Here is a 27185-nt window from a genome sequence, read left to right as displayed (position 1 = left end):
GTGTGCTCCTGAGTCTGTATATAGGAGACTGTGCAGAGTAATGTGATATGTGACACCTGTATATCTGTGCGCTCCTGAGTCTGTATATAGGGGACTGCGCTGAGTAATGTGATATGTGACACCTGTATATCTGTGTGCTCCTGAGTCTGTATATGGGAGACTGCGCTGAGTAATGTATATGTGACACCTGTATATCTGTGTGCTCCTGAGTCTGTATATGGGGAGACTGCGCTAAGTAATGTGATATGTGACACCTGTATATCTGTGTGCTCCTGAGTCTGTATATAGGAGACTGTGCTGAGTAATGTGATATGTGACACCTGTATATCTGTGTGCTCCTGAGTCTGTATATAGGAGACTGTGCTGAGTAATATGATATGTGACACCTGTATATCTGTGTGCTCCTGAGTCTGTATATGGGAGACTGCGCTGAGTAATGTGATATGTGACACCTGTATATCTGTGTGCTCCTGAGTCTGTATATGGGAGACTGTGCTAAGTAATGTGAAAAATGTATATCTGTGTGCTCCTGTCTGTATATAGGAGACTGCGCTGAGTAATGTGACACCAGCATATCTGTGTGCTCCTGAGTCTGTATATGGAGACTGCGCTGAGTAACGTGATATGTGACACCTGTATATCTGTGTGCTCCTGAGTCTGTATATGGGAGACTGCGCTGAGTAATGTGATATGTGACACCTGTATATCTGTGTGCTCCTGAGTCTGTATATAGGAGACTGTGCTGAGTAATGTGATATGTGACACCTGTATATCTGTGTGCTCCTGAGTCTGTATATGGGAGACTGCGCTGAGTAATGTGATGTGTGACACCTGTATATCTGTGTGCTCCTGAGTCTGTATATGGAGACTGCGCTGAGTAATGTGATATGTGAGACCTGTATATCTGTGTGCTCCTGAGTCTGTATATGGGAGACTGCGCTGAGTAATGTGATATTTGACACCTGTATATCTGTGTGCTCCTGAGTCTGTATATGGGAGACTGCGCTGAGTAATGTGATATGTGACACCTGTATATCTGTGTGCTCCTGAGTCTGTATATAGGAGACTGCGCTGAGTATTGTGATATGTGACACCTGTATATCTGTGTGCTCCTTAGTCTGTATATAGGAGACTGCGCTGAGTAATGTGATATGTGACACCTGTATATCTGTGTGCTCCTGATTCTGTATATAGGAGACTGCGCTGAGTAATGTGATATGTGACACCTGTATATCTGTGTGCTCCTAAGTCTGTATATGGGAGACTGCGCTGAGTAATGTGATATGTGACATCTGTATATCTGTGTGCTCCTGAGTCTGTATATGGGAGACTGCGCTGAGTAATGTGACACCTGTATATCTGTGTGCTCCTGAGTCTGTATATGGGAGACTGCGCTGAGTAATGTGACACCTGTATATCTGTGTGCTCCTGAGTCTGTATATGGGAGACTGCGCTGAGTAATGTGACACCTGTATATCTGTGTGCTCCTGAGTCTGTATATGGGAGACTGCGCTGAGTAATGTGACACCTGTATATCTGTGTGCTCCTGAGTCTGTATATGGGAGACTGCGCTGAGTAATGTGATATGTGACACCTGTATATCTGTGTGCTCCTGAGTCTGTATATGGGAGATTGCGCTGAGTAATGTGATATGTGACACCTGTATATCTGTGTGCTCCTGATTCTGTATATGGGAGACTTTGCTGAGTAATGTGATATGTGACACCTGTATATCTGTGTGCTCCTGAGTCTGTATATGGGAGACTGCGCTGAGTAATGTGATATGTGACACCTGTATATCTGTGTGCTCTTGAGTCTGTATATAGGAGACTGCGCTGAGTAATGTGATATGTGACACCTGTATATCTGTGTGCTCCTGAGTCTGTATATAGGAGACTGCGCTGAGTAATGTGATGTGTGACACCTGTATATCTGTGTGCTCCTGAGTCTGTATATAGGAGACTGCGCTGAGTAATGTGATATGTGACACCTGTATATCTGTGTGCTCCTGAGTCTGTATATAGGAGACCGTGCTGAGTAATGTGATATGTGACACCTGTATATCTGTGTGCTCCTGAGTCTGTATATGGGAGACTGCGCTGAGTAATGTGATGTTTGACACCTGTATATCTGTGTGCTCCTGAGTGTGTATATGGAGACTGCGCTGAGTAATGTGATATGTGACACCTGTATATCTGTGTGCTCCTGAGTCTGTATATGGGAGACTGCGCTGAGTAATGTGATATGTGACACCTGTATATCTGTGTGCTCCTGAGTCTGTATATAGGAGACTGCGGTGAATAATGTGATATGTGACACCTGTGTATCTGTGTGCTCCTGAGTCTGTATATAGGAGACTGTGCTGAGTAATGTGATATGTGACACCTGTATATCTGTGTGCTCCTGAGTCTGTATATGGGAGACTGCGCTGAGTAATGTGATATGTGACACCTGTATATCTGTGTGCTCCTGAGTCTGTATATAGGAGACTGCGCTGAGTAATGTGATATGTGACACCTGTATATCTGTGTGCTCCTGAGTCTGTATATAGGAGACTGTGCTGAGTAATGTGATATGTGACACCTGTATATCTGTGTGCTCCTGAGTCTGTATATAGGAGACTGCGCTGAGTAATGTGACACCTGTATATCTGTGTGCTCCTGAGTTTGTATATAGGAGACTGCGCTGAGTAATGTGATATGTGACACCTGTATATCTGTGTGCTCCTGAGTCTGTATATGGGAGACTGTGCTGAGTAATGTGATATGTGCCACCTGTATATCTGTGTGCTCCTGAGTCTGTATATGGAGACTGCGCTGAGTAATGTGATATGTGAAACCTGTATATCTGTGTGTTCCTGAGTCTGTATATAGGAGACTGCGCTGAGTAATGTGATATGTGACACCTGTATATCTGTGTGCTCCTGAGTCTGTATATAGGAGACTGCGCTGAGTAATGTGATATGTGACACCTGTATATTTGTGTGCTCCTGAGTCTGTATATAGGAGACTGCGCTGAGTAATGTGATATGTGACACCTGTATATCTGTGTGCTCCTGAGTCTGTATATAGGAGACTGCGCTGAGTAATGTGATATGTGACACCTGTATATCTGTGTGCTCCTGAGTCTGTATATAGGAGACTGCGCTGAGTAATGTGATATGTGACACCTGTATATATGTGTGCTCCTGAGTCTGTATATGAGAGACTGCGCTGAGTAATGTGATATGTGACACCTGTATATCTGTGTGCTCCTGAGTCTGTATATGAGAGACTGCGCTGAGTAATGTGATATGTGACACCTGTATATCTGTGTGCTCCTGAGTCTGTATATGAGAGACTGCGCTGAGTAATGTGATATGTGACACCTGTATATCTGTGTGCTCCTGAGTCTGTATATAGGATACTGCGCTGAGTAATGTGATATGTGACACCTGTATATCTGTGTGCTCCTGAGTCTGTATATGGGATACTGCGCTGAGTAATGTGATATGTGACACCAGTATATTTGTGTGCTCCTGAGTCTGTATATGGGAGACTGCGCTGAGTAATGTGATATGTGACACCTGTATATCTGTGTGCTCCTGAGTCTGTATATAGGAGACTGCGCTGAGTAATGTGATATGTGACACCTGTATATCTTTGTGCTCCTGAGTCTGTAAATAGGAGACTGTGCTGAGTAATATATGTGACACCTGTATATCTGTGTGCTCCTGAGTCTGTATATAGGAGACTGCGCTGAGTAATGTGATATGTGACACCTGTATATCTGTGTGCTCCTGAGTCTGTATATAGGAGACTGCGATGAGTAATGTGATATGTGACACCTGTATATCTGTGTGCTCCTGAGTCTGTATATAGGAGACTGTGCAGAGTAATGTGATATGTGACACCTGTATATCTGTGCGCTCCTGAGTCTGTATATAGGGGACTGCGCTGAGTAATGTGATATGTGACACCTGTATATCTGTGTGCTCCTGAGTCTGTATATGGGAGACTGCGCTGAGTAATGTATATGTGACACCTGTATATCTGTGTGCTCCTGAGTCTGTATATGGGGAGACTGCGCTAAGTAATGTGATATGTGACACCTGTATATCTGTGTGCTCCTGAGTCTGTATATAGGAGACTGTGCTGAGTAATGTGATATGTGACACCTGTATATCTGTGTGCTCCTGAGTCTGTATATAGGAGACTGTGCTGAGTAATATGATATGTGACACCTGTATATCTGTGTGCTCCTGAGTCTGTATATGGGAGACTGCGCTGAGTAATGTGATATGTGACACCTGTATATCTGTGTGCTCCTGAGTCTGTATATGGGAGACTGTGCTAAGTAATGTGAAAAATGTATATCTGTGTGCTCCTGTCTGTATATAGGAGACTGCGCTGAGTAATGTGACACCAGCATATCTGTGTGCTCCTGAGTCTGTATATGGAGACTGCGCTGAGTAACGTGATATGTGACACCTGTATATCTGTGTGCTCCTGAGTCTGTATATGGGAGACTGCGCTGAGTAATGTGATATGTGACACCTGTATATCTGTGTGCTCCTGAGTCTGTATATAGGAGACTGTGCTGAGTAATGTGATATGTGACACCTGTATATCTGTGTGCTCCTGAGTCTGTATATGGGAGACTGCGCTGAGTAATGTGATGTGTGACACCTGTATATCTGTGTGCTCCTGAGTCTGTATATGGAGACTGCGCTGAGTAATGTGATATGTGAGACCTGTATATCTGTGTGCTCCTGAGTCTGTATATGGGAGACTGCGCTGAGTAATGTGATATTTGACACCTGTATATCTGTGTGCTCCTGAGTCTGTATATGGGAGACTGCGCTGAGTAATGTGATATGTGACACCTGTATATCTGTGTGCTCCTGAGTCTGTATATAGGAGACTGCGCTGAGTATTGTGATATGTGACACCTGTATATCTGTGTGCTCCTTAGTCTGTATATAGGAGACTGCGCTGAGTAATGTGATATGTGACACCTGTATATCTGTGTGCTCCTGATTCTGTATATAGGAGACTGCGCTGAGTAATGTGATATGTGACACCTGTATATCTGTGTGCTCCTAAGTCTGTATATGGGAGACTGCGCTGAGTAATGTGATATGTGACATCTGTATATCTGTGTGCTCCTGAGTCTGTATATGGGAGACTGCGCTGAGTAATGTGACACCTGTATATCTGTGTGCTCCTGAGTCTGTATATGGGAGACTGCGCTGAGTAATGTGACACCTGTATATCTGTGTGCTCCTGAGTCTGTATATGGGAGACTGCGCTGAGTAATGTGACACCTGTATATCTGTGTGCTCCTGAGTCTGTATATGGGAGACTGCGCTGAGTAATGTGACACCTGTATATCTGTGTGCTCCTGAGTCTGTATATGGGAGACTGCGCTGAGTAATGTGATATGTGACACCTGTATATCTGTGTGCTCCTGAGTCTGTATATGGGAGATTGCGCTGAGTAATGTGATATGTGACACCTGTATATCTGTGTGCTCCTGATTCTGTATATGGGAGACTTTGCTGAGTAATGTGATATGTGACACCTGTATATCTGTGTGCTCCTGAGTCTGTATATGGGAGACTGCGCTGAGTAATGTGATATGTGACACCTGTATATCTGTGTGCTCTTGAGTCTGTATATAGGAGACTGCGCTGAGTAATGTGATATGTGACACCTGTATATCTGTGTGCTCCTGAGTCTGTATATAGGAGACTGCGCTGAGTAATGTGATGTGTGACACCTGTATATCTGTGTGCTCCTGAGTCTGTATATAGGAGACTGCGCTGAGTAATGTGATATGTGACACCTGTATATCTGTGTGCTCCTGAGTCTGTATATAGGAGACCGTGCTGAGTAATGTGATATGTGACACCTGTATATCTGTGTGCTCCTGAGTCTGTATATGGGAGACTGCGCTGAGTAATGTGATGTTTGACACCTGTATATCTGTGTGCTCCTGAGTGTGTATATGGAGACTGCGCTGAGTAATGTGATATGTGACACCTGTATATCTGTGTGCTCCTGAGTCTGTATATGGGAGACTGCGCTGAGTAATGTGATATGTGACACCTGTATATCTGTGTGCTCCTGAGTCTGTATATAGGAGACTGCGGTGAATAATGTGATATGTGACACCTGTGTATCTGTGTGCTCCTGAGTCTGTATATAGGAGACTGTGCTGAGTAATGTGATATGTGACACCTGTATATCTGTGTGCTCCTGAGTCTGTATATGGGAGACTGCGCTGAGTAATGTGATATGTGACACCTGTATATCTGTGTGCTCCTGAGTCTGTATATAGGAGACTGCGCTGAGTAATGTGATATGTGACACCTGTATATCTGTGTGCTCCTGAGTCTGTATATAGGAGACTGTGCTGAGTAATGTGATATGTGACACCTGTATATCTGTGTGCTCCTGAGTCTGTATATAGGAGACTGCGCTGAGTAATGTGACACCTGTATATCTGTGTGCTCCTGAGTTTGTATATAGGAGACTGCGCTGAGTAATGTGATATGTGACACCTGTATATCTGTGTGCTCCTGAGTCTGTATATGGGAGACTGCGCTGAGTAATGTGATATGTGACACCTGTATATCTGTGTGCTCCTGAGTCTGTATATAGGTTTAGGGACTCTGGAGCACACAGATATAGTAGTGTGTCATATCACATTAATCAGCGCAGTCTGTTGGTGCGTCTTAGTGACATCACTTTGTGACTTAGTAGAATGTTTAGCGGAAAAAAAAAAAAAAAAAGACGCCCGGTGCCAGCAGAGTGTCAGGGACCAGCGATGAGAGGGTCTTTTTAGCGCGACTGCAGCAAAGATGTATAAAGACGCATCTGTACAAATGAGTTGTGGTTGTTAAGTAGAAGCTCTGAATGTAAGAACTGTGCACAGTACTGTGGTGTTAGTGATAACGTGGTACATGCGCAACTGCTACTAGGATCACACCACTAACTCAAGACAAGTTGTGAAGAGCCAGCACTAAGTCTTCTGTGGACAGCCGCCTAGTACCACCTCCCGGTACTTTATGGTGTGGTATGGGACAGCCGCCTAGTACCACCTCCCGGTACTGTATGCTGTGGTATGGGACAGCCGCCTAGTACCACCTCCCGGTACTTTATGGTGTGGTATGGGACAGCCGCCTAGTACCACCTCCCAGTACTGTATGCTGTGGTATGGGACAGCCGCCTAGTACCACGTCCCAGTACTGTATGCTGTGGTATGGGACAGCCGCCTACTACCAAAGTCCCAGTACTGTATGCTGTGGTATGAGACAGCCGCCTAGTACCACCTCCCAGTACTGTATACTGTGGTATGGGACAGCCGCCTAGTACCACATCCCAGTACTGTATACTGTGGTATTGGACAGCCGTCTAGTACCACACGTCCCAGTACTGTATGCTGTGGTATGGGACAGCCGCCTAGTACAAGCTCCCGGTACTTTATGGTGTGGTATGGGACAGCCGCCTAGTACCACCTCCCGGTACTTTGTGGTGTGGTAAGGGACAGCCGCCTAGTACCACCTCCCGATACTGTATGGTGTGGTATGGGACAGCCGCCTAGTACCACGTCCCAGTACTGTATGCTGTGGTATGGGACAGCCGCCTAGTACCACGTCCCAGTACTGTATGCTGTGGTATGGGACAGCCGCCTAGTACCACACGTCCCAGTACTGTATGCTGTGGTATGGGACAGCCGCCTAGTACCACACGTCCCAGTACTGTATGCTGTGGTATGGGACAGCCGCCTAGTACCACACGTCCCAGTACTGTATGCTGTGGTATGGGACAGCCGTCTAGTACCACGTCCCAGTACTGTATACTGTGGTATGGGACAGTCGCCTAGTACCACCTCCCAGTACTGTATGCTGTGGTATGGGACAGCCGCCTAGTACCACGTCCCAGTACTGTATGCTGTGGTATGGGACAGTCGCCTAGTACCACCTCCCAGTACTGTATACTGTGGTATGGGACAGCCGCCTAGTACCAGCTCCCAGTTCTCCTTCCTATACCTCGCCCCCAGGCCAAAGGCAACTCAGTTACGTAGCAAGCCAAAGGCCGGAGGAGGATAAAAGAGAGAGAAGAGAATTCTGGAACACAGAAGAATCACATTCTCACACAGAAGGAGATGGAAAGCCGGTGACCAGAGCGAAGCCCATAAAAAGCACAGGTGCGTCAGGTGGGTACCCTGTGGACCCTATGGACTTTGCAGAAAGAAATAACAAAAAAGCTAAGTTCTTACCATATCTCATTTTCTTCTTCAGGGTCCATAGGCTCCACAGGGAGACCTTGGGGATGTCCCAAAGCAGTTCCTATAAGGGTGGGGATGCTCCTGTGCAGAGGAGAATCCCCCACCCAAAGGAAGTATCATCAGAGGCAAAAGGTGTCAAATGCATAACATCACAGAAAGGTCTGGACAGAGGACCACGTGGCCGCCTTACAAAGCTGAACAGCTGAGGAGCCACGGCGAGCTGCCCACGAAGGACCCACAGAGCGAGTAGAATGAGCAGTAACAGAGGACGGCACTGGAATGTCCTCATGAATGTAAGCTTCAGAGATCGCCATGCGAAACCATCTAGCCAAAGTTTGCTTATTGGCTGGCCATCCCTTCTTGGGAAAGGCAAAAAGGACAAACAAAGAGTCCGACTTCCGAAGGGAACTGGTACGGTCTACATATATCCGGAGAGCACGTACCACATCCAATGAGGCCTCACCTGCCGAGAGGTCTGGAGAATTAAAGGCCGGTACAATAATTTTCTTATTAATGTGGAAACTAGAAACCACCTTTGGAAGGAAACCAGTCCGATGCACTGCCCTGTCCTGGTGAAAATCCAGAAATTGGCAACGGCAATAGAGAGCCCCCAAGTCTGACACTCTTCTGGCAGAATCAATAGCCAAAAGAAACACCATCTTATGGAGCATACACACGGTCAGATCTGTCAGATGAACGATTTGAACGATTTTTACTGCATTAAAATGAATGGAAATCGTCCAAGTCTGACTGCAAACATATCAGATGTCAGATATCGTTATCTGACCATCGGGAACGCGCATCGTTCAAATCGTTCATCTGACAGATCTGACAGATATGAACGACTTTTAAATCGTTATCGTTCAGATCTGAAGGAAAAATCTGACCGTGTGTATGCACCATTAGCTGTAACTCATTTGAGATCCCCTGAATCCAGGGGTTCAAATGGAGGGTCCTGTTTGGCCCAAAGGAAACAGCCAAATCCCAAGGCGCCACAGGAGGGACAAAGGGAGGCTGAATGCGAAGGACACCCTGTAGGAAAGTGCGGATATCAGGAATAAGAGCAATCCTTCAGTGAAACCACACTGACAGAGCAGAGACATGCACCTTTAGTGAGGCAAGGAGGAGACCTGTAGAAAAGCGAAAACTCTGGATATTCGAAACACTTGGGGGTCGTAACCTCTCGGACGACACCATTCAAAGTAGGTATGCCACACCCTGTGGTAAATCCTGGCAGAGGCAGGTTTTCGTGGTCTGAGCATGGTCTTAACCAGAGGTAGAGAAACCTTTATTCCTCAGGAGGGATGTCTCAAGAGCCACGACGTCAAAGACAGACGACCCAGGTCCGGGTAAAGGCAAGGACCTGAAGACAACAGGTCCGGACGTTGAGGCAACAGCAACGAAGTGTATATGGAGATACTCTAAAGAGCAGAGTACCAGTGCCGTCTGGGTCACGCTGGAACTACCAGCAGGACAGTGCCTCCTTGTTTGAACTTTCGAAGTACTCGAGGAAGAAGGGAAATTGAAGGACATAGGTACGCAAACTGGAAGGTCCACTTGACTGACAGAGCGTCTACCAAGAGAGCTTTGGTGTCTCTTGTCCAGGACCCATACACTGGCAGTTTGTGACTGTCGAGAGGCCCCACTTGTCCACTAGGAGCTGAAACACTTTTTGGTGAAGAGACCATTCCCCTGGATGCACGTCATGACTGCTGAGGAAGTCCGCTTCCCAATTGAGAATTCCTGGAATGAACACCGCCGAAATGGCTGAGAGATGACCTTCTGTCAGAATGCGTGACACCTCTGTCATTGCTGCCTGACTTCGATTTAATCCTTGATGGTTGATGTAAGCCATGGTCGTGGCGTTGTCTGACTGAACTTGCACAGGCTTTCTGTGAAGTAAGAGTCTGGCTTGTTGCAGGGCCCTGAAGATCGCCAAAAGTTCCAATATGTTGATTGGTAGGGCAGATTCCTCTACTGTCCACCGTCCCTGAAAGGAGTGCAGACCTGTCACCGCGCCCCAACCCTGGAGACTGGGGTCCGTTGTCAGAAGGACCCAGCCCGGAATCTAAAAGGGGCGCTCCCTGGTGAGGTGGCCCATCTGCAGCCACCAAGCAAGAGACAGACGCACCTACGGAGAGAGCACTATCATTTGTGCCTTTATCCGATGGTGTAATCCGTCCCACCTAGAGAGGATTAATTTCTGTAGAGGCCACGAATGAAACTGTGCATGTGAAAAGTCGACACCATGGAGCCCAGTAACTGCATTACTGAGTGGATAGACCCTCGGCGACTGTGGAGGCATCTGCGTACTCGCGTCTGCAAAGTGGAGATCTTTTCTGCAGTCAGAAAGATCCGCTGCTGTTGTGAATAAAACAGAGCTCCCAGATGTAGTATCCTTTGAGATGGAATCAAGGCGGACTTCTTCCACTTGATCAACCACCCGTGCATCTGTAGCATAGATATAGTCGGCTCTAGGTGGTAGTGGTGAAGTACCTGGAGACCCTGCCAACAGTAAAAGGTTGTCCAGGTATGGTAACAGGCGGACCCCTGCAGCCGCAAATGGGCTGCCATTACCACCATAACTTTGGTAAACACCCGAGGTGCAGTAGAGAGGCCAAATGTCAGAGCCCAAAACTGGAAATGTTGTTGCTGTATAGCAAACCTGAGAAAACGCTGGTGAGAGGAAGCAATTGGAATATGTAGGTATGCATCCTGATTATCCAGCGACACCATAAAATCCCCGGTTCCATAGCCAGTATAATTGAGCGTAGGGTTTCCAGCCGGAACAGAGGTACCCTGAGGAATCTGTTCAGGGATCTGAGATTGAGGATAGGTCGGTGGGTACAGTTCGGTTTTTGAACCTGAAAGACTGGAATAACAACCCATTCCCCACTGGGATAACGGGACCGGTACAATGACCCCTGCCTGAAGCAAGGATTGTACTGCCTCCTGAATAGCCAAAGCCTTGTCCTTGTTTGACAGGCGGCCTGTGCAGAAAAACTGATGGGGAGGTCTTCTGCGGAAGGAGAGGGCGTATCCGTGAGAGACCACTTCTCTTACCCAGGTGTCTGCGGTAGTCTGACACCAGTTTTGGTCGAACTGAAGAAGTCAGCCTCCCACCCCCCTGGGACCCCCCCAAAAAGGAGGCCCACCTCGTCAGGCTGAGGGTTTGTCGTCAGGCTTGGCAGCTGGACGTCTCGCACTCTAGGCTTGCTTCTTGGGCTTGGCAGTCTTCTTGGAGACTGACGACCTAGAGAAGGACTGAGCCTTAACCTTGCCTGGGGTCCGATATGTCCGAAAGTAGGAGGTCCGGGACCCAGAGGGAGCAGGAGCATAAGGCAGACTAGCCGCTGCCAACATATCTACAATTTTATCAAATCAGGGCCAAACAAAACTGTACCGTTACAAGGTAAACGCTCCAAACCCTTCTTGGAGTCCGCATCTGCCCTCCAAGAGCGTAGCCACAGGGAGCTGCGAGTCGCAATAGCCGCAGTGGAAATCCTGGCATTCAATAGAGGATATCTGCACACTTTATGTGACCCACCACACAGGATAATAAACTGTGAGGCTGAATATGCACCCTGACAACACCTGTATTAGGGCTCAGTGAGAAAACAGGCACAGGGACAGTAAAATGGCTGACAGAGGAAAAAAGAAACTCAGACAGACAGCGCTAGCATAAAGTCACATACAAAGCAGAATAAACACCACCTGCACATATGGCACTACTAATCAACTACACAGACTCAGTGCCTGGTAGGATATAGTGCTACATACGCTGACCTCCTGGAGGAGAGGTATGTAGGGGCACCGCCTGTGTGATCTGCGACGCAGTGATCTCCCATGACCATGCCACCTGGTAACACTTATATATATATATGACAGTCTGCGATTCCCAGTGATCTCCCATGACCATGCCACCTGGTAACACTTATATATGACAGCCTGCGATTCCCAGTGATATCCCATCATGCCACCTGGTAACACATATATATGAAAGGCTGCGATTCCCAGTGATCTCCCATGACCATGCCACCTGGTAACACTTATATATATATATATATATATATATATATATATATGACAGCCTGCGTTTCCCAGTGATCTCCCATGACCATGCCACCTGGTAACACATATATATATATATATATATGACAGTCTGCGATTCCCAGTGATCTCCCATGACCATGCCACCTGGTAACACTTATATATATATATGACAGTCTGCGATTCCCAGTGATCTCCCATGACCATGCCACCTGGTAACACATATATATGACAGTCTGCGATTCCCAGTGATCTCCCATGACCATGCCACCTGGTAACACATATATATGACAGTCTGCGATTCCCAGTGATCTCCCATGAGCATGCCACCTGGTAACACATATATATGACAGTCTGCGATTCCCAGTGATCTCCCATGAGCATGCCACCTGGTAACACATATATATATATATATATATATATATATATATATGACAGCCTGCGATTCCCAGTGATCTCCCATGACCATGCCACCTGGTAACACATATATATGACAGTCTGCGATTCCCAGTGATCTCCCATGAGCATGCCACCTGGTAACACATATATATATGACAGCCTTTCGATTCCCAGTGATCTCCCATGACCATGCCACCTGGTAACACTTATATATATATTGTGATAGGATCACTGGTAAAGTGGTTTGTGGCAGGTACATTTGTCCCAGATTCCTGTCTTTTGTGTTTTAAACCCCCAGGAGAAAGTCTGCAGTGTAGCAGGCTTGAGTTTCGGCTTTTTGAAAAGCCGGTTTGGGACCTGGGGGTTGTGGGTGAGAGGAGAGGGAGGGCTCCACCCACGGCCATTCCAGGTTTTGGTTCTCGCAGCCTGGTAACAGGCTTGTTAGGGTTTCCACCTGAGAGTGGCCAATATAAGCCTAGTGTGTTTAGGGCTGAGTGTCTCACCTGGGAGAGCAGGCAGGGAGTTTGCTCAGAGACACTCGAAAACCTAACTGTGAGTACTGTGCTATGCTTTGTTGCTGGCGAGGGCATTAGGCCCTGCCAGGTTCTGGTAGTGAGGGTACTACCTGTGAAGTTAGTGCCCCGACAGGGCTAGGATTTATGTTTATGTTTTCTTTATGTTATTTCTGACATTGTACAATAAAGACTGGCGCCGACCAGCTTGTACTTGCATCCAGACTGGTGTGCTGCTTCCCTGCTGCTGTGGGTGTGTGTAAGGAAGGAGTCCTTCTACCCAGGAGAGGGACCCCCTAACCTGACTGTGTCACAATATGGTGGAGAATGCGGGCACCCACACACACTGAAGTTGCAGCGAGAGGAAAACTTTCCGTTTAAAAATTAAAGGGACAGACACCCAATTTGTGAGTGTGGAAATAACACTGTGTCCTTGGAGTCCCATAGAGGAGGCGTCAGCCAATGCTCAGAGAGGCAAGGTTCAGCTTCCAACCTACACCCCAGGACAAAATGGAGGACATTATTAAGGCCTTGCTTCAAGCTACAGCAGCTCAGCAGGAGACAAACAAAATTCAGCAGGAATCTAACAGACTTCAACAGGTCGCCAACGAGGAAACCCGCCAGGCCTTAGCTGAAAACCGACAGGCCTTAGCGGAAAACAGCCAGGCCATAAAGGAGGTGGTACAACACCTGGTCGCCCGGCCCAGAGATGTTAATACTGGTCCTCCCACCACCACTCACTCCGTACGAGCCACACTTCCTCCAAAAGATGACTTCGGGCGATGATGTGGAGGCCTATCTCACCGCATTTGAAAGAACGGCCGAAAGGGAGAGTTGGCCCCAGGAGCAGTGGGCAAGTCTGGTGGCACTTTTTTTGTCTGGGGAGCCACAAAAAGCATATTTTTCGACTTATGCCTGGCTGATGCCAAGGACTATAAAAAACTAAAACAGGAGATCCTAACTCGCTTGGGAGTCACCACCTTTGTTCGTGCCCAACGGGTCCACCGCTGGGAGTTCCATAAGGACAAGCCTCCACGTTCACAGATGCATGACCTCGTCCATCTGTCCTCAAAATGGCTACAGCCCGAGACGCTGACAGGACCACAGATCGTGGAAAGGGTCGTGATGGACCGGTACCTGCGATCATTACCTGTGACTCTGCGCAAGTGGGTGAGCCATGCAGACCCTAAGTCCGCGGACCAGTTGGTCGAGCTGGTGGAGAGGTACGTGGCGGCTGAGGAGCTGATGAGTATGCCCCACCGAGCCCCGATGGCGCACCGGCGAACTCCCAGAGACACTGGTAAGACTGTTCCAGGGGAGAAGGGTGCTGGGCGGTGGAATGTACCTAAGACTGAGGGTGTAGAACCTGGAGACAGGCCTGCCAGGCCGGGAAGGTTCTTGCCCCGTAAACGACTAGACATTAATATGACTCAGTGTTTCCGATGTGGTGGCTTCGGCCATATTGCCGCTAATTGTGCACTTACAACTGAACCTATGCAATGTGATACTGCTCGTCTACCGCATGGGGTCTTTCTTTGCACAGATAGCCTGTACGGCTGACCGGCAGGCTGAGACTGATAAGCCCATGTGTGTACTCACTGTAGATGGCAACCGAGTAGAGGCACTGTTAGACTCTGGTAGCTTGGTGACACTTATTAAAGCTGAGCTGGTGAACCCCTTGAGGCATACAGGGAAAACTGTTGGTGTGACCTGCATACATGGGGATACTCGATATTATGTTACGGCCGAGGTGAACATCGAGACACCATGTGGCTCTGCTATAGTTTCTGTGGGTTTGGTGCATGGTCTGGTGTACGATGCAATATTGGGGAGAGACTTTGCTCACTTCTGGAAGTTGTGGGAAAGCCGTCTTGTTCCAGAGGTGAACAACCCCGACCCATTTGAGAAGGTTGTCGATGTAGTGGAGGAGGGAGTTTCTTCTGAGTCAGAGTTATTCCCTTTTTCTACTATGGTTGGCGAACTAGAGAATGCGGAACGTGACGGTGGCCGGCCAACTGATGTGCCTCCCATTGAGGTGGGAAGTGTTGTTGGGCCAGGTGATCGTCTGCCTGATTTAGAGGTCAGAAGAGAGGTCTTTGCCGTGGAGCAGTTGAATGACCCTACTTTGGTAAAAGCCAGGGAGAATGTAAAAGTAGTTGATGGTAAACCCGTAGACCCTGATAGTCCTTTGTCCTATCCCCACATGACAATGTGTCAGGATTTGTTATATCAGGTGACTAAGAAGGGGGAAGATGTTGTGGAACAACTAATAGTTCCCAAAGCCTACAGAAGAGCACTGTTGGATCTGGCCCATGGTCATATAACGGCAGGCCATCTAGGGGTAGAGAAAACCACTGAGCGAATAATGCAGAGGTTTTTCTGGCCCGGGCTGCATAAAGAGGTGTCTGAATTTTGCGCATCCTGCCCTGAGTGTCAGTATCATGCTCCCAGGCCACATTTTAAGGGTCCACTAGTTCCATTGCCTATTATAGAGGTGCCGTTTGAAAGAATAGCGATGGATTTGGTTGGACCCTTAATGAAGTCTGCCAGGGGACACCAGTATATTCTGGTCATAATGGATTACGCTACCAGGTACCCGGTGTGGCCGGAGGCCGGGCCACACGTGGTTAATGGCTGCCGCAGCACTGAAGGGGTTAACCCCCTGTGCTGCGGCGCCATTTTTTTAAAATGAACTATGGGAGCTAGGCGCCATCTTTTAAATATGTTACCGGCGCTAGGCGCCGAATGTTTAATGTTTTATGCTGCCGTGACCCGGACCCTGTCCGATGGCCGCGGCAGCGTGTTAACCCCTCGGTGGGGGCTGTATGTCGGCGCCCAGCCCGGGATCATCTCCGGCGGTGGCGCGTCAATGAAGGCTCCACGCTGGGACCCGGAAGTGTGACTCCCGGCGTCCCAGCTCCACAGGGACGCCGCTGGTCCCTCCGTGCCGGCTGCTTACTGCGGCCAGGCAGCGGAGGGCAGGGCAGGATGCTGACTGCTGGGAACTGGGAGCAATGCTCCCGGCGCTCCAGGGCAGCAGAAGACCGCTGCAGCCGGGACACGATTGTCCCAGACTGCAGGGCTGGGTGGCGCACAGGGGAACCGGGCTAGCCGGCTCCCCAGGTGGTGCTGTGTGCTGAGCGCTGGGGACCGGGAGCATCGCTCCCGGCGCCCCAACTCCACAACGCAGCGTGGGCAGCAGTTTAACCCTCGGTGCACTGCACCGAGGGGAGAACTGTGGTAGCCGCACGCTGGGGGTCGGGAGTGCTAGCTCCCGATACACCAGTGCAGAGGAGAGGCCACACGCTGGGAGACCGGAGAAGCCGGCTCCCAGTGCAGCGGGGCTGTATGGAGGCAGTACAGAGCGCTCGCAGCCAAAGTCCTGTGGCTGCGGCGCTCAGGAGATTTAACTCCTGGTAACCCCCAGCGCTGAGAGAGCCCCAGCACTGAACCCTGCAGTCCAGGGCGGCAGGGATAAGGGAGCCCAGCGCTGAGCGCTGGGCAGTGTAATAAATAAATTAATATAAATGCATTTGAAATGATTTGTGCAGCACTGAGCCGGGACAGCAGGTCCTGGGCTACAGTGCTGCAGTGTGTAACAGCCTGATGCAGGGCACAGGCTTTGGTGTATGTGTAAAAACATGAAATGTATATGTTTAATGTATAATTTAAGAAAAGTGCACTTACTTGTGGTCTGTGGAGGTCCAGGGGGATCCGGAGCTCTCTGTGGGCTGCTGGGTCCCCCAGCCTCTTCCCTAGGGGAATAAAATGTCCTCCTATGCAGCCTCATGCCTGGAAGTGGTATGAGGGGGTGCATAGGTAGCTGGCTAATGCAGCCAGCTAAGTGGGTTTAGGGAGCTTCAAATCGCTTCCCTTCCATGGTCAGGAAACCGTGACCGGGGACCCTGCTTGCCCACCTCTGGAGCTCAGATTCAGGCAAGGCTAGCAAGCTTGGTCCCTTAGCAGATTCCTGGAAGTCCGTTTTTCGGAGGGAAATCCTTATCTCCCCAGGCTGTGTCCAGACGGAGCGGAGCCGTGGGCGTTGCCCAGCTCAGAGGTTGAGCCCAGGCACAGGGGAGTCACCACTCCCCCTTGCCATAAGGGACAATGTTAAACGTGCATGTGGCTAGCACATGCACAGGTCATGCACTTATGATGATTGGTTGGAAACCACAGGGCAGGCTTACCCCCTGTGGAAATATGTATTAGAGTGGCATAAAAGAAGGGCTTGTGCCTAGTAGTATTGTACATCCTTGTAACTTCTGTGTGGAGAAGAGCTGCTGATAAGATTCCTGTATGTGGTACATATTTGGAAATCCTTTGTGGAGAATTGCTGTTTGATTTCTGTGTGATATTCCCCTTCAGACGGAAGGGAGAGTCTTCTTTAAGACATTGAGCAAATAAACACCGTTTGCCTTTACCAATTGCCTCAATCTTGCGACCAACAGAATTGCGCAAAAACGCTATTCCGTTCTCCTGCTGTTCTGGGTAAGAGCTCCGTGTCTCCAAGTTCAAGCCCTCTGCCAGCTACCGTGCAGACCTGGTCCATTGCGAGGGATCAGGTGGGAACAGCCGACACCAAACAGGAGGTGTGTCCGTAGTTAATCAAACGCATACGCAGCAGAAGCGGTTCCAGGTTCCAAGGCAGGAGCCTGAGTGTACCTAGTAAGCGGTTCCAAACGCCGATGGTAGAGTTTAGTGGTGGCAGCATCGTTAAACGCCCCAGGCGCAGTGGGCGGAGTTAGTGACAGGCGGTCACTGACGGTGAGTGGGAGTCCAAAAGCGCTAACCCGTGACCAGTGACGGCCTAGGCGAAAGGCGTCCGGTCACACCCGGAAGCGATCCCGTTGCGCAATACGTCAACCAAGACCATTGCCAGAGAGCTAGTTCATGTCTTTAGCAGGCTGTGTATACCTAAGGAGATACTAACTGACCAGGGTACACCGTTTATGTCCAAAGTCATGAAAGAGTTATGCCGCCTGTTCAAAATCCAACAGTTAAGAACTTCGGTTTATCACCCCCAAACCGATGGGCTGGTCGAGAGGTTTAACAAGATGTTAAAACACATGCTTAGGAAAGTGGTCGACAAGGATGGTAGGGATTGGGACTACTTATTGCCGTATTTATTGTTGGCCATAAGAGAAGTTCCCCAGTCCTCCACCGGGTATTCACCCTTCGACTTGTTGTATGGGAGACACCCAAGGGGGTTACTAGACATTGCCAAAGAGACATGGGAGGGGCAGTCTAGTCCTTACAAAACGGTGATTGAGTATGTTTCTCAAATGCAGGAGAGAATTGCTGCGGTAGTGCCGATAGTGAGAGAGCACCTGGAACAGGCTCAACAGGCACAGCAGAGGGTATACAACCGCAATGCTCGGTTATGCAGCTTTGCTCCTGGGGACAGAGTGTTAGTGTTGGTTCCCACTGTGGAAAATAAACTTTTGGCTAAATGGCAAGGGCCCTTTGAAATCTTAGAAAGAGTGGGGCAGGTCAATTACAAAGTTTACCAGCCGGGGAAAAGAAAGCCGGAACAGATATACCATGTAAATCTGTTAAAGCCCTGGAAAGATAGAACGGTACTGTCGGCCGTCCGAGACCCTCCAGTAAGTCCAGGGCCCTTAGTTCCCAAAGTGACAGTGGCAAAAACCCTGTCGGCAATTCAACAACAAGAGGTCAAGGAGTTTCTGATCAGAAATAGGGTGCTGTTCTCTGACGTACCTGGGAAAACCTCGGTCATTAAACATGACATCATCACTGACCCAGGGGTTAAAGTTAATCTAAAGCCCTATAGGTTACCAGAAGCACAAAGAGAATCGGTGTCGAAAGAAATTAAAAATATGCTAGAGTTAGGGGTTATTGAAGAATCACATAGTGAATGGTCAAGTCCCATTGTGTTAATTCCAAAGCCCGACGGGAGTGTGCGTTTCTGCAATGACTTCCGAAAGTTGAACAGTGTTTCAAAATTCGATGCCTACCCGATGCCAAGAGTGGATGAACTGATTGAGAGACTAGGGACGGCAAGGTATTTAACCACTCTTGACCTAACCAAAGGGTATTGGCAAGTACCGTTAACCGAGAGCGCCAAACAAAAGACAGCTTTTTAAGCGACAGAGGGCTTGTTTCAGTACAAGATGTTGCCCTTCGGGCTACATGGGGCACCTGCTACCTTCCAAAGAATGATGGACAGGATTCTAAGGCCCCATAGACGGTATGCGGCTGCTTATCTGGATGATGTGGTCATTCATAGTCCTGATTGGCAGTCTCACTTACCCAGGGTACAAGCAGTGTTGGACTCCATCTATAAGGCAGGTTGGACAGCCAACCCAAAAAAGTGTTGTCTAGGCATGGAGGAAGTAAAATATCTGGGATACACCATTGGCAGAGGCCTGATAAAGCCTCAGCTCAATAAAGTTGATGCCATACAAAACTGGCCACGGCCTCTGAATAAGAAGCAGGTGAGAGCTTCTTGGGAATTACGGGGTACTACAGGAGGTTTATACCCAACTTTGCCACCATGGCAGTCCCACTGACTGACCTGACCAAATGCAAACAAAAAGTCATGGTAGAATGGAGTCCTGAGGCAGAGAAAGCTTTTCAGGAGATGAAAGTAGCGTTGTGTTCCCAACCAGTCCTGATGACTCCTAATTTTGAAAGGGAATTCATAGTACAAACCGATGCATCAGAAGTAGGTATAGGAGCGGTCCTGTCCCAGAACAAGGAGGGTGAGGAACACCCTATTTTCTATCTTAGCAGAAAGTTGAATGTACATGAGAGAAACTATGCCACAGTGGAGAAGGAGGCATTGGCCATAAAGTGGGCGTTAGAGGCTCTCAGGTACTACTTGGTCAGAAGAAAGTTCAAATTGATCACTGACCATGCCCCTCTGAAGTGGATGTCTGAAAATAAGGACAGTAATGCGAGAATTACAAGATGGTTCTTGGCGTTACAAACTTTTAAATTTTCAGTGGAACACAGGCCAGGAAGCCAGCTGGCCAATGCTGACGCGTTGTCACGCGTTCATTGTTTGGGGGCTTCAGTTGTTCCGCCCCACAGGTCGAAACAAAGGGGGGGGATATGTGATAGGATCACTGGTAAAGTGGTCCGTGGCAGGTACATTTGTCCCAGATTCCTGTCTTTTGTGTTTTAAACCCCCAGGAGAAAGTCTGCAGTGTAGCAGGCTTGAGTTTCGGCTTTTTGAAAAGCCGGTTTGGGACCTGGGGGTTGTGGGTGAGAGGAGAGGGAGGGCTCCACCCACGGCCATTCCAGGTTTTGGTTCTCGCAGCCTGGTAACAGGATTGTTAGTTTTCCACCTGAGAGTGGCCAATATAAGCCTAGTGTGTTTAGGGCTGAGGGTCTCACCTGGGAGAGCAGGCAGGGAGTTTGCTCAGAGACACTGGAAAAACCTATCTGTGAGTACTGTGCTGTGCTTTGTTGCTGGCGAGGGCATTAGGCCCTGCCAGGTTCTGGTAGTGAGGGAACTACCTGTGAAGTTAGTGCCCCGACAGGGCTAGGATTTATGTTTATGTTTTCTTTATGTTATTTCTGACATTGTACAATAAAGACTGGCGCCGACCAGCTTGTACTTGCATCCAGACTGGTGTGCTGCTTCCCTGCTGCTGTGGGTGTGTGTGTAAGGAAGGAGTCCTCTACCCAGGAGAGGGACCCCCTAACCTAACTGTGGCACAATATATATATATATATATATGTATATATATATATGACAGTCTGCGATTCCCACTGATCTCCCATGACCATGCCACCTGGTAACACATATATATATGACAGCCTTTCGATTCCCAGTGATCTCCCATGACCATGCCACCTGGTAACACATATATATATATGACAGTCTGCGATTCCCAGTGATCTCCCATGACCATGCCACCTGGTAACACTTATATACAGTATATGACAGTCTGCGATTCCCAGTGATCTCCCATGACCATGCCACCTGGTAACACTTATATACAGTATATGACAGTCTGCGATTCCCAGTGATCTCCCATGACCATGCCACCTGGTAACACATATATATATGACAGCCTTTCGATTCCCAGTGATCTCCCATGACCATGCCACCTGGTAACACATATATATATATATATGACAGTCTGCGATTCCCAGTGATCTCCCATGACCATGCCACCTGGTAACACATATATATATGACAGTCTGCGATTCCCAGTGATCTCCCATGACCATGCCACCTGGTAACACTTACAGTCAGGTCCATAAATATTGGGACATTGACAGAATTTTCAGATTTTGGCCTCTATTCACCACAATGGTTTTGAAATGAAACAAACAAGTTGTGCTTTACCTGCAGACTTTCAGATTTAATTTGAGGGTAATTACATCCAAATTGGGTGAACGGTGTAGGAATTACAACAGTTTCAATATGTGCCTCCCACTTTTTAAGGGGCCAAAAGTAATGGGACTATCAACTCAAAAGCTATTTCATGGACAGGTGTGGGCTATTCCCTCGTTATTTCATTATCAATTAAGCAGGTAAAAGGTCTGGAGTTGATTCTAGGTGTGAGATTTGCATTTGGAATCAGTTGCTGTCAACTCTCAATATGAGATCCAAAGAGCTGTCACTATCAGTGAAGCAAGCCATCATTAGGCTGAAAAATAAAAACAAACCCATCAGAGAGATAGCAAAAACATTAGGTGTGGCCAAATCAACTGTTTGGAACATTCTTAAAAAGAAACAACGCACCGGAGAGCTCAGCAACACCAAAAGACCCGGAAGACCACGGAAAACAACTGTGGTGGATGACAAAAGAATTATTTCCCTGGTGAAGAAAAACCCCTTCACAACAGTTGGCCAAATCAAGAACACTCTCCAGGAGGTAGATGTATGTGTGTCAAAGTCAACAATCAAGAGAAGACTTCACAAGAGTGAATATAGAAGGTTCACCACAAGATGTAAACAATTGGTGAGCCACAAAAACAAGAAGACCAGATTAGAGTTTGCCAAACAACATCTAAAAAAGCCATTACAGTTCTCGAACAACATCCTATGGACAGATGAGACAAAGATCAACTTGTACCAGTGATGGGTAGAGAAGGAAAGGAACTGCTCATGATCCAAAACATACCTCCTCATCAGTGAAGCATGGTGGTGGTAGTGTCATGGCGAGGGCATGTATGGCTGCCAATGGAACTGGTTCCCTTGTATTTATTGATCATGTGACTGCTGACAAAAGCAGTAGAATGAATTCTGAAGTGTTTCGGGCAATATTATATACTCATATTCAGTCAAATGCTTCAGAACTCATTGGACAGCGCTTCACAGTGCGGATGGACAATGACCCGAAGCATACTGCAAAAGCAACCAAAGAGTTTTTTAAGGCTAAAAAGTGGAATGTTATGCAGTGGCCAAGTCAATCCCCTGACCTGAATCCGATTAAGCATGCATTTCACTTGATGAAGACAAAACTGAAGGGAAAATGTCCCAAGAACAAGCAGGAACTGAAGACATTTGCAGTAGAGGCCTGGCAGAGCATCACCAGGGATGAAACCCAGCGTCTGGTGATGTCTATGCGTTCCAGACTTCAGGCTGTAATTGCCTGCAAAGGATTTGCAACAAAGTATTAAAAAGTGAAAGTTAGATTTAGGATTGTTTAGTTTGTCCCATTACTTTTGGCCCCTTAAAAAGTGGGAGGCACATATAGAAACCGCTGTAATTCCTACACCGTTCACCTGATTAGGATGTAATTACCCTCAAATTAAATCTGAAAGTCTGCAGGTAAATCACATCTTGTTTGTTTCATTTCAAAGCCATTGTGGTGGCGAATAGAGGCCAAAATATGAAAATTCTGTCAGTGTCCCAATATTTATGGACCTGACTGTATATACAGTATATGACAGTCTGCGATTCCCAGTGATCTCCCATGACCATGCCACCTGGTAACACTTATATATATATATATATATAGGAAAGTCTGTGATTCCCAGTGATCTCCCATGACCATGCCACCTGGTAACACTTATATATATATATATAGGAAAGTCTGTGATTCCCAGTGATCTCCCATGACCATGCCACCTGGTAACACTTATATACAGTATATGACAGTCTGCGATTCCCAGTGATCTCCCATGACCATGCCACCTGGTAACACTTATATATATATATATGACAGTCTGCGATTCCCAGTGATCTCCCATGACCATGCCACCTGGTAAACATTCTTACTTTGCAGCATTTGCTCCACCCCTGCCTGAAGCAGTACGGTCTAATCCCGGCTACATATTGGGGCTGATTATACTGTATAGCAGACATGCGCTTCTTTCGGTCCCTGATGAAAGTAGTATAGGTGGTGGAGAGGGGTAATTTTTGTGAGCTGCTCTGTACGGTGTGATGTCTGCAGTAATAGCCACTAGCTGGGACAGGCGTGACTTTACAAGTTATAAGAAAACTGAAGCGCCTTGATATAATGTGTGTGTTTATGACGACTACGGGCTGTTATAATGTGCCCGCGCGACTACGGGCTATTATAATGTGCCCGCACAACTACGGGCTGTTATAATGTGCCCGCGCGACTACGGGCTATTATAATGTGCCCGCACAACTACGGGCTGTTATAATGTGCCGGCGCGACTACGGGCTGTTATAATGGGTGACTAGAGGGTATTATAATGTGTGTGTGACTACGGGGTATTATAATGTACGTGTGTGACTACGGGGTATTGTGTGCAAGTGACTACGGGATATTATAATGTGCGCGTGCGACTACGGGATATTATAATGTGTGTGTGTGACTAAGAGGTATAATAATGTGTGTGTGACTACGGGGTATTATAATGTGTGCGTCAATGTGTGACTACAGGGTATTATAATGTGAGCTTTTACAGTATGTGTGTCTACGGGGTATTACAATGTGTGTATGACTACAGGATATTATAATGTGTGAATACGGGGTATTATAATGTGTGTGTGTGACTACAGGGTATTATAATGTGTGTGTGTCAATGTGTGACTACGGGGTATTATAATGTGTGTGTGACTACAGAGTATTATAATGTGTGTGTGACTACAGGGTATTATAATGTGTGTGTCAATGTGTATCTACAGGGTATTACAATATTTGACTACGGCATATTATAATGTGTGTATGACTACAGGGAATTATAATGTGTGCGTCAATGTGTGACTACAGGGTATTAAAATGTGTGTGTACCAACGGGGTATTATAATGTGTGTGAGACTAAAGAGTATTATAATGAGTGCGTTTTACAGTATATGTGACTACGGGGTATTACAATATGTGACTACGGGGTATTGTGTGTGTGTGACTACGGGGTATTATAATGTGTGTGAGACTAAGGAGTATTATAATGAGTGCGTTTTACAGTATATGTGACTACGGGGTATTACAATATGTGACTACGGGGTATTGTGTGTGTGACTAGGGGGTATTGTGTGTGTGACTATGGGGTATTATAATGTGTGTGTGTCTACAGGGTATTCGAATGTGTACGTAACTAGGGGGTATTATAATGTGTGTGTGACTACAGGGAATTATAATGTGTGCGTCAATGTGTGACTATGTGGTATTATAATGTGTGTGTGACTACGGAGTATTATAATGTGTGTGAGACTAAGAGGTATTATAATGTGTGCATTTTACAGTATATGTGACTACGGGGTATTACAATATGTGACTACGGGGTATTGTGTGTGTGACTATGGGGTATTATAATGTGTGTGTGACTACGGGGTATTATAATGTGTGTGTTCAGGTAGGACGTGAGTGAGTGGCAATCACAGAGTGTGAAGAAGAAGATTCCCAAATTGTAACAAGTAGTGAATGAGAACCGGTAAATACTGTGAGTAGAGACAGATAATGCCTCACTCATACAAAGCGGGATCCATCAATTAGAGCCCTAAACCTTCCTCCGCACAAGATTGGCCAGTCTCCTGCGTGCAAATGTGGAGTCCATAAAAGTTAGATAGATGAGGGACTGGATTCAGGGGTGGACTTTTAGGCGATGTCGCACGCAGCGACCGATGGAGTAAGATCATGCAAGCATCCTGATTGTTAGCGCCCAGACACGCATTTTAGCGGGCGTTCATGAGAGTAACGGGGGGTGGCTTAGCAGAAGTGAGTGCGTCACTGAAAGCAGTTGCGTCCACGGACGCTGATCCGCTCACACAGGACGCCATATTCTCACTCCGCTGGTTATACTAGTGCGCTGCATCAGAAAGGTTCTATATGGCTGCCATTTAATTACTAAAGCCCGTTGCTTCTGATCATGTTAATGTAAAAGGGTAATGCATCTACCAGCCTGGTATACATTTCGGGAATAACTACAATCAGAAGTGCCAGGTTTTAGTACCAGACACTAAGAAAACAAACCCCATGGTCTGACATACCTGCATTCTGCTGGACTTACCTGGGTAAAAGATCACACGGAATACCAGCTAAGAAGTCTTCCTCCGACCACTCAAAGCCGAAGATGTGGACATTTCTCCCCCTGAAAGACCAAAATCCCATCATAACTCCCTGAAGACGAGGTTCAATTTACTACAAAATGTACCCCCGACCACCTCAGCCCAAACAGCATGTCCATTATCCAACCCCCACCACCCAGTCTTCAGTCTATATAGTACTCCCCCTCTCCCACCATCTCCTCTGTCCATACAGCATGTCCATTATCCAACTCTCATCACCCAGGCTATATAGTACACCCTTCTCCCACCATCTCCTCTGTCCATGCAGCATGTCCATTATCTAACCCTCATCACCCAGTCTTCAGTCAATATAGTACTCCCCTTCTCCCATCATCTCCTCTGTCCATGCAGCATGTCCATTATCTAACCCTCATCACCAAGTCTTCAGTCTATATAGTGCTCTCCTTCTCCTACTCCCACCATCTCCTCTGTCCATGCAGCATGTCCATTATCTAACCCCATCACCCAGTCTTCAGTCTATACAGTGCTCCCCTTCTCCCACGATCTCCTGTCCAGCCAGCATGCCCATTATCTAACCCCCATCACCCAGTCTACAGTCTATATAGTGCTCCCCTTCTCCACCATCTCCTGTCCAGCCAGCATGCACATTATCTAACCCCCATCACCCAGTCTTCAGTCTATATAGTGCTCCCCTTCTCCCACCATCTCCTGTCCAGCCAGCATGTCCATTATCTAACCCCCATCACCCAGTCTTCAGTCTATTTAGTGCTCCCCTTCTCCCACCATCTCCTCTGTCCATGCAGCATGTCCATTATCCAACCCCCATCACCCAGTCTTCAGTCTATATAGTGCTCTCCTTCTCCCACCATCTCTTCTGTCCATACAGCATGTCCATTATCTAACCCTCATCAACCAGTCTTCATAGTGCTCCCCTTATCCTACCATCTCCTCTGTCCATGCAGCATGTCCATTATCTAACCCCGATCACTCAGTCTTCAGTCTATATAGTGCTCCCCTTCTCCTACTCCCAACATCTCCTCTGTCCATGCAGCAAGTCCATTATCTAACCCTCATCACCCAGTATTCAGTCTATATAGTGCTTCCATTCTCCCACCATCTCCTCTGTCCATGCAGCATGTCCATTATTCAACCCTCATCACCCAGGCTATATAGTACTCCCCTTCTCCCACCATCTCCTCTGTCCATGCAGCATGTCCATTATCAAACCCCCATCACCCAGTCTTCTGTCTATATAGTGCTTCCCTTCTCCCACCTTCTCCTCTGTCCATACAGCATGTCCATTATCTAACCCTCATCACCCAGTCTTCAGGCTATATAGTACTCTCCTTCTCCCACCATCTCCTCTGTCCATGCAACATGTCCATTATCTAACCCCCATCACCCAGTCTTCAGTCTATGTAGTGCTCCCCTTCTCCCACCATCTCCTCTGTCCATGCAGCATGTCCATTATCTAACCCTCATCACCCAGGCTATATAGTACTCCCCTTCTCCCACCATCTCCTCTGTCC

The 27185-nt window shown here is 47.5% G+C and overlaps 1 protein-coding gene across 1 annotated transcript in view; it reads right to left on the bottom strand.

Moving 5' to 3' along the window:
* The window catches only part of ELP5 (elongator acetyltransferase complex subunit 5), a gene marked incomplete at its 3' end in the record, with an annotated part of 230252 nt that overhangs the window by 167731 nt on the left and 35336 nt on the right, over nucleotides 1-27185 (bottom strand). The window contains exon 3 of the mRNA XM_088465637.1: nucleotides 25638-25718. Coding sequence (XP_088321763.1) covers nucleotides 25638-25718 — 81 coding nt within the window. The remainder of the gene's footprint in view (nucleotides 1-25637; nucleotides 25719-27185) is intronic.

The sequence above is a fragment of the Taudactylus pleione genome, unplaced genomic scaffold, assembly GCF_031769625.1.
Source record: "Taudactylus pleione unplaced genomic scaffold, aTauple2 ptg002067l, whole genome shotgun sequence".
NCBI classification, from domain to species: Eukaryota; Metazoa; Chordata; class Amphibia; order Anura; family Myobatrachidae; genus Taudactylus; species Taudactylus pleione.
This window is presented reverse-complemented; position numbering and strand designations above follow the sequence as displayed.